Below are 12,045 nucleotides of genomic sequence, written 5' to 3'. Positions count from 1 at the left end.
TGCTTAGTTAGTTTAAGTTAAAAGTGTGCACATAATTTTTTTTTTTAAGCATGATTAAAAAAAAAAAGTTTTAAACAAAGTTGATTAAACTAAATTATTGTCCTGAAATACAACTTGAGTAGTAATGATGGTTAAAAAAATTACTTAAGAATAAACACTTGCTAATGTTTTTCTAAAAGAAATTTTTAAAGTGTGTAGTTGTTTGAAATGCTCACTACTTTTTATTTATGAATTTTTTTTTTTTTAATAATGTTTAACCTTAAATTTTATTACGAACTTCTGAATAAGATTTTAAATTAAAAAATAAAGCTGCATTTTATAACCACTAATTTAAGTAAAAAGTATAATTTGATCTTTAAAATTTTTTGAGAAATTACCAAGTCAATATTGTAATTTTTAAAACATAAACTTTTGAACGTCAACTTACGAAATATGAAATGATTTAAAACACAAATATTTTAATGAAATAATAATCGGTCATACGTCTTCTAATTTCATGAGTGTTTTGATAATGTAATTCTCCACTGAATACTTTATTGTAACAGTTTATAAGCAATGTTGTTTTAAATAACTGGTGTTAAGATGTTTTTCTTAATTTATTAAAGCCACATTAAGCTTTAAGTGATTTTAATTAAAAACTCATTATTAGTAATTACTTGAAAAGTATATTAATGCTTACATCAATATTGAATGTTAAGTTGTAATGAATTCATAAATAACCTTAAAACAATATTTCTCTTTACGGTTTCATGTAGTATTTAGCGGTTATTTAAATACAATTTAAATATTTTAATTATTGAAACAAATTATGTATAAAATTAATTTCAAAAGTCATAATAAACTTATAATAATTTTTATGTTATCGTAAATTTTATAACTTTTACACAGTAGTGTGTTAAGTATATCTTTAATAAAAAAATAATACTTCATTAAACAAATGTTTGATTTTTCGAAACTGATAATTAGTTTAAGTTTAACTGGTAGAAACTGTATAGTTTTTATTAACTTTTATCTTTCGTAAAATACTTAAATGTTACTGTTGAAACCTTAACTAGTTTTACAATCTGATATTAAATATAGATACTAAACTTAAAGATTAACTTTGTGAACAAGTTTTCGAAACCTAAAATTATTTTATTAAAATACTCGCTATTCTGATAAGAGAAGTTCGTTGAAATACTTAATTAGAAATTAATTAATTTACAAAAAGTTTTACTTATAGATTATACACGTATTAATAGTTATACTACTGTAGTAAAAAAGGTATTTTTTTTTATAAATTGTAACCAAGTTTTTTATTAAACTAAAAATACAAAATTTATTCTGGTCCATCTCAGAATAAATGTATTGTGACTTTTTATTAAAAGTACACATAAATTTATTGTTATTGTTTCCTTGCAACTTAAAATATTGGGAGTTCAATAATAATGTTTTTAGTTACCCAACTTGAGCAAAATACTGTCATGTTGTTTTTACTAATTTAAGGAAATTTTAAGTTTCCTTGAAACTTTTTAGTAACTTTAAACTCAAAACACTCGAAGCCCTTGAAATCAACATAAAACTTTTTGTACTTAAGTGGTGTATATTTATTTACAAGAGCTTTAAGTTTAAACAAAAGTTGAAAACAAAAATTTAACACCAAGTAATTTTTCAATACTCGTTTTGTTTAAATAAACTTGAAAATTATATGTTTTGTGAGAAGTTATAAGTATGTTTGTAAGTTCTTATTAACAAATATTATTATAATGTAACATATTATAGTAAGCTAACATAAATATAATAGTAAAAAAGCTCAAAGTGAACTGTAGTATTAATTTTTTTATCAAGCGCTATTTAGCGTTTCAATTGTTTTGGAATAACAAACATTGTAAAAAAAGTCTTTTAAGTTATCTAAACTTCTGCTATATTAAAAAATTGTTTAAAAATTTTTGTTTTTTTAAAGTTTAACTTTCCGAAGACTGCTTTTTTGCAAGTATTATTAGTTTCATAACCTTTATCAAAGAAAAAGTATTTTCAAAAGAACTACCAAGTTTTGATTTTAAAAATTTATCTAAGCACTGTACAATAATGAATGGCTCAAAGAGTTATTTTTATAATAATACCTGAAAAGTTGTTTTAGCATATGCCCTACCTTAATTATAGCAGAACCTAGACTTTAAAAATACACACGTAACTTTTGAATTCTAATTAACCCCTGTGTGTCTTTTGTCGTCTGTAAATACCCTAAAATGTTTATATTTAGAATATCTCTGTAACATATGCTTAACTGATGTGTTATATATATATTTGTTTGTACATATTATGTTTTATTTATTGAGATGGTATATCAACAAAAAAATAGTATAAACATAAAATTAAAATGTTAAAATTAAAAATTGTATTCAATTTCTTAAAATATTAAGTTTGTACTAAAGTTTTTGTACACAAAAAGTCTTATATTAAATTACATATTTGCTTAAACTAAATATGGTTCAAGTAGTATTCAAATTACACATTATTTAACCAAGTACAAACAAGTACAAACAAATTGTAAAGGTTCTATAAGAAACGACTAACACAATTAAATTGTTTTTAAATTTAATCTGTGATTGTACTTGTTTAATAATGTAGAAATATTTCTTAGTTTTGTGTGAAATTAAGCTCAAAATGTCTTGAACACAAATAGCTGAAGGATCAAACTTCAATTAATATTGTTTAATGTGTTTTAAAGTAAAAGTAACTTAAAGTTATAAAAAAAAAAAAAGTTAACTCAAATTGATATTCACGTTGTGATTCTTACGAAATATTTCAATAAGTGACTGTTATTAAGTGTTGTTTTAGCCGTCTAATAAATTTCTCCAACTGCATTTTTGATAATATATTTAAGGGAAAAGGCTTCATTTTTCAACATATGCAGTAAAACTTATGCAAATGTATATTTTAAGTCAAGTTTAATGTTTAAACAGTAAATAAGTTTTCTTGTTTGTTTACAAAAAAAAACATAGTGGGAAAGTTGTTTTTTGAGCAAATGTTTTAGGTGCATACAGAAAATACATAATTTACAAAAATAGTAGATACTGTTTCAAATATATTTATTTTCATAATAGTTGAAATTTTCATCAAAATTCACATATAGCAGAATTATGTTTGAGATGTTAGTTGCTAATTTTAGTAGTATACAAACTATATTTATAATATAACACTGAGAAGGCAGCAGCTAAGTTATGAAGTATATAAACATCTAGTTTGATGCTTTGTACGTGAAAAGTTTTTAGGTCAAACAAAAAACTGTGTTAAAAAAACGTGCAGAGATAAGTAGTAAAAAGTTGTTAATTATTCATGACATGTATGTTAAAGTTTGCTTCGTTTGCTACAATTTCGTACTACACGGTTTTTCAGTTGTGCTTTTAAGAAATTGATGTAATAAAAAAGAGTTTCTAATGGGAAAAATCATAAAACTCTTCTTGAATATTCTTGCAGGGATACTTAAGATCAGCTCAGTGTTTTTATATGGTCATGAATGTAAAAAAAAAACAAATTTTCTCATTATTTCATGCAGCGAAATATTTTCTTACTGTAACAGTATTAGGTTTAAGCCTTAAATTTGCATTAAATCTCAGCAGTCTCTGTTTTTTTTTTTCCACAAACAAAGTTATTTGATAACAATTCGTTCTTTAACGCCCACTAGCGACGAAACTCGTGAATAATTCATAAGTAAAAACTTCTCAATTCTCAGTGTGAAAATGTCGTTGGTAACTCTATAGTTTTGTAATTGGATTAGCATCTTCCCGCGGCTTAATACCGGACTTGCAGTTGTTAGCTACACGATGTGAATGTTTACAGCTCGTAATTTAATTGGCGCGGTGAGATTTTATGAGAAGTAAATGAAGCAATGTTTGCACACTGTAAACCTTAACTGTAAAGTTTTGTATATTGTTTTTACTCATATTTAATAAATTTTACAAAAGTACACTTTTTTAATAAAAAGTAAATGATACAAAAAATTGTTTTAATTTTTAGGCTATTTGATCCTTACATACTATTTTTTTTAATTCTTAAATTAATCAGAAGTCGCTAGAATTACAAGCCAGCGTAAAATAGAACGTTAGTGAAACTTTAGAACGAACTTGCAGTACTTGAAGTGCTGGAAGCTTGTTTGTATTCATCGGCACTTTATAAAGCAAGAAAGTTCAATTTAATTGACTCCGATACAGCTTCCATATAGATAATTAGAATAACAAAAATTGAAGTATGCTGCTTTAAAGTACATGAATGTCACAAGTACTACTGACGTTTGTTTCTCTATGGATTTTGAAAAGTTGATTTTCATTTGAATTTTCAAAAATAAAACCTACGTTTAATTTGTTCCCTTATATTGATAGATAATTCTTACATTATTCAGAAAGTCCTTAAAACATTTTAGAAATACATTAGGTTGATTCTAAACTTTCATTTGTTAATTTTCCAATAAAAATTTAAATACTTACAAAACCTATATTAGGTTTACAACTGTAATTATAAACAAAATTCATAATTATAAAAAACATTTATTTGCAAAAAGTATAACAGTCTGCTTATACGTAGTTTTTGTTTGTCGCTAACACTCAACGAATAAACACCCAACAGCCAGCTGATGAAGTTGGCGGTTTCCTTCCACCAGCGAGTCGAGTCGTACATCCATTCCACGTCGGAGTGGAAGCGGGACTGCTGCGACGACGGCAGGTACCCGCACGAGGGCGACACCATACACGCGTGCATCGCCGTCCTCGAAAAATCAATGCAGAAGCACAACGACCTGCACGAAAAAATCACCAAGACTTATGCGGAGGTGAGTGAGAAACGTGAATAAATGTTATATATTGTTATCATATTCAGTTTTGGAAGTTGTTTTTATATGTTTTTTGTAGCACCTTATTACAGTTAAAATTTTGAACTTAAGGCTGTCGGTTCAAGGTTTTTTAGAAGTAAAAGCGATAAAAATCTTTTATTGTAAGTTTTTTGAAATTTTTTTTTTTAACAAAAGCACCCTTTGTTTAAGTTTTTACATGAAACCGTTTAGTGATAACCAACTAACTAAGCTGGTAATTAGCACCTATTAAAGTTAAAGCGACGTTACAGCTTACAAATCCGCTTTCCTTTGTTACCTCGTGACACGTTTTTATAATCCCTTTCTACGCGAAAACGAACTTTGGCTTTAGAAAGTCGCAAACAACTTGCAAAACAATCTTCTAGTTTTCCAAATGAAAGCAATTACGTCACTGCATGTTGTTGATTCAAACCGCAAAGGCGAGCTTAGCTTGAACAAAACTACTGTACCATGCAAGGTGTACTGGAAAGAACAATGTTTTCGATTGTTTTTGCATTTTGCCGAAATACATAAAAGTTGCGTGCAAACGTCTGTATGAGTTTGCGTCGATCGGTGAAAGTCAGTTTTCAGACGATAGTTTTTTAGAAGGTCTGCGCCGCAGTAATTAAATAATTACTCAATTTGTTTTCATGTGAAAGCAACGGTAATAAAAATACACAACATTTAATGAGTAGTTTTTGATATTTAAGAGAATAACTGTCTAAAATAGCTGTCCAATGTTTTTGTTTCAATATGTTCAACACACTTTTAGAACATAAACAGTGAAGTGTAAAAATGTGATTTTTACAACATAAAGAATTTTGTTAAACTAAAAAAAAATAATGATTTAAATTTATTGTATTTTTTTACCACTTAAAGTAAAACTTATAATTTAGAATTGTTTGTAAAAAGCATAAAGTAAAACTATAAAAGTTGTTTTAAGATCTTCTGAAAAAAAAAAACTGACTTAAAACTACTAAAGAAACTAAATTAAGTCTAAATTAGTTACACCTGCTTCTTCACAAAAAAAGATTTTTGTTACAAAAACTATTTTTCAATGGAGTTTATTTTTTTAGGTAAGAGATCACGGTAAAGACTTGTTGGAGTTTTTGCAACGTCCGCAGCAGGAGATGCTGGTGCAAGAAATGGTTCGATCAAATGGTGCCAACCAATTATCAGCACCAGACATGTACCAGATTGATTACAACAATGCCAGTCAGCAAGTGCTCGACAGAATGCATGAGGTGAGATTAAATTTTACTGCTGTTGTATTATGTTATAGAAATATAAAGTTTATCAAATTTTTAAAGCTGATATTCCAGCCAGTTCCGAGTTTTCAGAATGAGTTTGTTTTTTTATACTACTTTGAAAAAACAATTTAAAGTTTTGTTGTTGTCATATATATTGTATGACTCTCTTCATTTTACTTTGTATTAGAAACAAAGTAAATTCGTATCTTTAAAACCCGAAAATCTATAACATCTTATGAAAGTTGGCTTAAAATTATAAGGATGGTAGTTCAAAATTTTTTAATAAATAAACATGTATAAAGATCAAAATACTGTGTCTATATTGTATTATCCCTTCGCCGTATAAAAGAATTAAGTTGTTTAACTTATATATGCATATAAAAACAACGTACTATTCAGTGACTGGTACTGCCTTATGTTTATGTTTAATATACAAAAAATGTTTGCTGTTTATAAGGAAAAAAGAAGTAGCAGGTAGTTTTTAACTGTATTAGTTTAGATAAAGTTTGCATCAGAAAGCATTAAATATTTTTGTTTGCAAAATTAGTAGAAAGATTTTTTTGATTTTGTTAAAAAATATTTTCTTGAAAAACACTAACTTAAGCATTTTAATTTTGCGAAATGAACTGAAGTTGTAGTTAATAGAATTTATTTTTTACAAAAGCTTTTAATTAGTTCATATAAAATGTTTGTTTTACAAATTTATTTGCTCTAAACTAGAGTTACTAACTAATGTGAATTAAGAAAGAAAAGAAAAGTAAGCTATAAAATAGTTCAATAAATGTTTAATTAAAACTCTTCATAATAAACTAGAAACTAATTTTGTATATTACAAAAGTATTCCATTCTAGTCCATGTTGTCATTTGGAAACGACTATTTTGTTTTCAGCTGTTTTAGTGTTTATGTAAAATGTCGGAAGCTTTTCTATCAGCACAAACGAAGGTTTGTTTTACAAGCTGTGATTTCCACAATTAACTTTTATGACGCAAGTCTTTTTATTGGATAAAAAACCAACTTTTTGCAGTGACAACAGTTTTTATTGTTTCTTTTAGTTTTGTTTTCTGAACAATTATTTTGACTCAGACTGATGATTTTGTATCCTTTTACAATTGTTTTTGACAGATTTTTGGATTACAAAGACTTATGTCATTTATTTGGCCTAATTTTTTGTCCTGTGTGAAATGTTTTCAATTACATGTAGATTTTTATACCAACTTATAGTGTAAGAATATGAGCTTTATAGAACAATTTTTTTTTCATAGCTATAAAAAAGTAAGCAATGTTTTTTCGTAAACTAGGAATGATTTTGATGTTAAGAAATTTTGTTATAATAATAAAAAATTAAATGTTATAATAAATGTATTTTCAGTGCCAGTTTAATTAAATTAGTCCTTTAGATAACTGAATGTAATTAATATTGTAACTATGTTGAGGTATGTTTGGCAAAAAGTATAAACTACAGGTGTTTCACTACCATAGGGAATTAGAAAAAACTTGGCAAGACAGAAAACAATCTCTATTACAGAAGCATCAGCTTAAAGTGTATGAAAACGATGTACAACAGGTAACTTTTGTTTATTATACTTAATATCTATATTTAAATCGTTTTATTTAAAACAAATAAGTAAATTATAATATCTGTTTTCAATTTGATTATACCATTTACTTTTTCTTTATGTTTTCCGGTATTTTTTTAAAGTCACGCTTAAGTTATTTTTCGACAACAACAATGTAGTTTAGTAATTTGTTTACAAAAATAAACTTTAGTCCAAAAAACTCTGACTCAATGCAGAGTTTTATTTTGGTCTGCAAAATTTCCGCAACAAAAGGCAAACAAGCTCACGCGGTTTGGTCGTTAGATGTTGAGAGGTAGTTTTTGTCGACTATTAATCTTATTTTTCCTGCTGCGCTAAATCCAGGCTTTGTGACGTCATTAAGTGAATAATTTTCCTAAGGATTTACAAATCATTTTTTTGTAAACACCACCCTATTCAAAATTTTGAAGTGAAAAGCAAAATACTATTTTTAGTAATGTGACTGCACTTTTTTTTATATTCACGAGTTTAAGTCAAAAATTAACGATTTGCTCTAGAATAATTTTGGAAAAGAAAAAGATTTAGATTAACATTTTTTTGATTTAATCAACTAATTACAATGGTTTATTGTTGTCTTTTGCTATCTGCTGATATAAAGCTATAATTTTGTTTTTACAAAATTATTCTCAAATTAGAAAAGTAATAAAGTACTTGCCTAGTTTGCTTATCAGTTGCTAAGATCAATCAAAGGGTAGTTAAATAGCGTGAAAAATAAGGTTTTTTAGTGTAAACAAACTGAAGTTTTACTGCAAATATCATATTGCCTTTACAAGAGCATGAACTGAACTTTTGTAAAAGTCATGCTCTAACGGATTACAATCGATCAGTAAAAGGTTGTTTTAGTTTACTTTCAAGTTGAATGCCAGCCAAATTAGCCGACCTGCTATTTATTTGACAGGTGTCTTTGTTTTTAATAAAAGAGAGCTTTTAAATACGTTTTGAAAAAGCTAACATTCGTATTAAAACTTTTAGCCTCCTTTTTGAATCGAGAAAGTTTACACGTTAATACTGGCAGTTTTATTATATATGAAGTACATTTTATCAGAAGCTAATTCTTTCAAACACTAAAAAAAAAACTATAGATTAAAGAACCTAAGCACTTCTTTAGGATCATATATTTAGTCTAGCGCAAAAAATAATCTTATTTAAATAAAAAAAGTAGCTGAATTCTAATAACTTCTACTAATCGTCTGTATCTTATCCTTTAAAAAGATTTAAGTTAGTGCAGTCTAGTATTATTTTAAGTAAGTAACATCAGGAATAAAACTTCTGTAGAAGTTGTTGTCTAGTTAATGAGTAGATTTTTATTTGAGTTCAATAAAAAATTTTCATGAAAATTAGAAACGATAAAAAGTGTTAGAATACCGTTAGATTAAAAGAATAATTTTGTATAGCCTGAGGTTGCTGTTTCGCAGGTACTTGCTTGGGTGCGCGAGCACGGCGAAAAGTTCCTGTCAAAATACACGACGGTGGGCAGGTCTCTGCACCGGGCGTCGCTGCTTCGCAGGAGACACGCGGATTTCGAGCAGGTCGCCAGCAACACTTACGTCAACGCCGAGAAGCTGTTGCACGTGGCGGAACAGCTGGCCCAAAACGGAGATTGTGACCCCCACGAAATATATCAGGTAACTTGTTGGTGAAAAAATTTACTTAAGATTTTAAATAGATACCAACTAGATGAAATAATATAAAAATTGCATTTTCTGCAAAAATTTTGTTGAGGTATAAAGTAAAAAGTGTTTCAAAAAAATTCTCAAACGAGTTTATCTGCTGTATGATTAATTTTTTAAATGGTGGTTGTTTGTTTTTTGCGTATTCTTTTAAAGTTCACACTTTTTTATAGTTTAAAGTTTGATACTAATTTAGATAAACGAGTAAAGTGACACTGATTGATTTGACTAAAGTGATAAAAACATCAATCAAGGACCATGTGTATTTTCGCCACAACTTACTTGAAAGCATTTTGTTTGTTTTTTGGCGTTTGAAAGTATTTTATACTTGCTTTGATGTTTTGTTTGCTTAGACAAATTCCAATGGTAAAAAAAAATGCTAAACACACTACTCGAAATAAAATCCATATTCAGTCTTATAGTTTTAATAAAAACAATGATTTTTATTAGTATTTTAAGTTTATTTAAACTAGGTGAATTTAAATATTTGAGTTTTCACTGAAACTTTTACATAAAAGTTATTTATTTAAACCTTACATAATATTATAGTGCCGTATTACTAATTTAATACATTTTTTAAAGATAAGATATGTTTGTTTAAGATTGTAATAAAAAACAACTAAATTAGAATTATAATTAATTCATTAATGAATAAATTAAGAAAAGAAATTTTAGTGAAATAATATTGAAACTAACATAATACTTATCAACTAAAAATGCACACTTTTAAATAATGTAACAGATACACACTTTAATGTAGGTTCGTATAAAGTTAAATATATAAACTTAAATGTTAGGTATAAATCAGTGATGCATACAATAAATACTCTGTTTTTAATGTACGAAAGCTTTGATATCTATTACTTATTGCTAAGCATGAATTATTTTTCGCAATTAAACCCAAGCGTCCTTAAGAAAAATTTAATTTTCTGTACCCATCATTATACTGAGCTTATATGACAACTTTCCATTATCTAATTGTTTTACTACATTTTTGTGTAACTAGTTGTATTCAGTAAAATAATACTAAATACACAAAAATATTTAAGTATTTTTTAAGATTTGAAACTTTGAATTCTAATCTACACCATGGATATGTTTATAAAAGAGTAATGAAAAATTAATCTCCAACTGGAAAAGTACGGAACTTAGCTAACAGAATAATAAAGATTTTCTAAGATATTTAAAAGCTAATAATTTATGTTTCAATTAAAGAATGATAACTAAATAGCTTCGTAAGTTAATTAGTTTGATATATGTATTTTTTAGTGTATCAAAATTAAAGTTTGGGCTGAAACATAAACATACAATCAGAGAATTTAAATAATTAGCTTTGAAATGACTTACATAGTTTTTGAGTGAAGTTTTTTGTCAAATAAAAAACATCTTGTTGTGCATCAACCATTCTAGATATTGAATTTGTCAAACATTGAGAAAAAGAAGGTACATTAGTGATATGGTTTATAATTATTGTGCTTTTCAAATGACAATAATTAGCTTATGTTAAAATAAGCGTATAAAACAACTAATGATATCACTGTTTGCAAAGTTTTACAATTTTTTTAAATATTTTACTCATAGAAAGGGAATAAAAAATTAGACAAAAAACAAAGAAAACATATGAAGCTAAAGTTCATTTTTTCGTAGAAGCAAAGTCAAAAATAGTTGTGTTTCATTATCATAACTTGACAGTTTTGCACGTCTACGCAGACTAAAGGAAAAAATGAAGATTAAGTAATTAATCAAGAAAAAAGCAGATAAATCAATAAGCTTTTAACTGAAACTCCATCACTCATTTAAAGTTAAACAAAAGAACAAAATAATTGTTTGTCGAACAAATTACTCATACAACAATCGTACGTGTTAAGTTTGCGACTTTCAAAACCGGATTTATCAAAATTATTTTCCCGCCCTTTTTATTTCTTTTGTCTTTTTGTGGTGAAAGTTTTTTGTAGTGGCTTTCACACTTTATTTGGTTACAATGAAGATCGAAACCTCAGAGGTGTTGAAACACGGCGTTTTGTGTGTGCAACACATGGTTATAAAAACCAAAGAAGTTAGCGTGTTAGTTTTATAGTAACACATATGTTGAAAATATTTTACAAAAGTTTTACTATATCAGCTTTTATAAAACGTTTGTACTCTCCCTCAATATAATAGTTTTTTTTAACTATTTTTCTTTATTTTTTGTAAAAAGGTCTTATATGCAAAGGGTATTAAAAACTACGTTTTAATTGATTTTTTAGCTTATAATGTTTCTTGATTACCATGTAGTTAAAATTTATTTTACAATAGTTGTCTCATAAAACGCATAAAGTTTACAGAAAACTTAAAAAACTAATATATCAGTACATACTATAAATTTTAATAACGGTAATAATCAGATTTTAAACTTTATTTCATAGAAAACAAATACTTTGGTTTAAGTTGCTGTATTACTTTTATATTGCTACACAATAAATTTTAGAAACATGTTAGTTTCACTTCAGTTATTACCTCAGTGAGAAAACTACTTTAAAACCGAAACGGTCATAAAATTTATCGTGATTTCACTATCCTTGAACCTCAAACTATCAATTTCGTTGTTGTGATTGAAAGAAGAAATGCGTACATAAATAAAAAAAGTTTCATGTTTCTGACAAGTTGTAAACTTAAACTTTGCACCTACTTGTTTGCTTAATTTATCTTTCAAATGAATCACTTT

The 12,045-nt window shown here is 26.8% G+C and overlaps 1 protein-coding gene across 3 annotated transcripts in view; it reads left to right on the top strand.

Moving 5' to 3' along the window:
- LOC145829840 (triple functional domain protein-like) overlaps positions 1–12,045 on the top strand; it is a 70,182-nt gene that overhangs the window by 10,295 nt on the left and 47,842 nt on the right. For all 3 annotated transcript variants that reach the window (XM_082937711.1, XM_082937710.1, XM_082937709.1), the window contains exons 9-12: positions 4,606–4,807; positions 5,902–6,069; positions 7,539–7,640; positions 9,087–9,296. In XM_082937711.1, the coding sequence (XP_082793837.1) occupies positions 4,606–4,807; positions 5,902–6,069; positions 7,539–7,640; positions 9,087–9,296 (682 nt within the window). The remainder of the gene's footprint in view (positions 1–4,605; positions 4,808–5,901; positions 6,070–7,538; positions 7,641–9,086; positions 9,297–12,045) is intronic.

The sequence above is a fragment of the Thalia democratica genome, chromosome 2, assembly GCF_965202585.1.
Source record: "Thalia democratica chromosome 2, ktThaDemo2.hap1.1, whole genome shotgun sequence".
Taxonomy (NCBI): domain Eukaryota; kingdom Metazoa; phylum Chordata; class Thaliacea; order Salpida; family Salpidae; genus Thalia; species Thalia democratica.
Note: the sequence above shows the minus strand (reverse complement) of the source record. Positions and strands in the feature narration are given on the sequence as shown.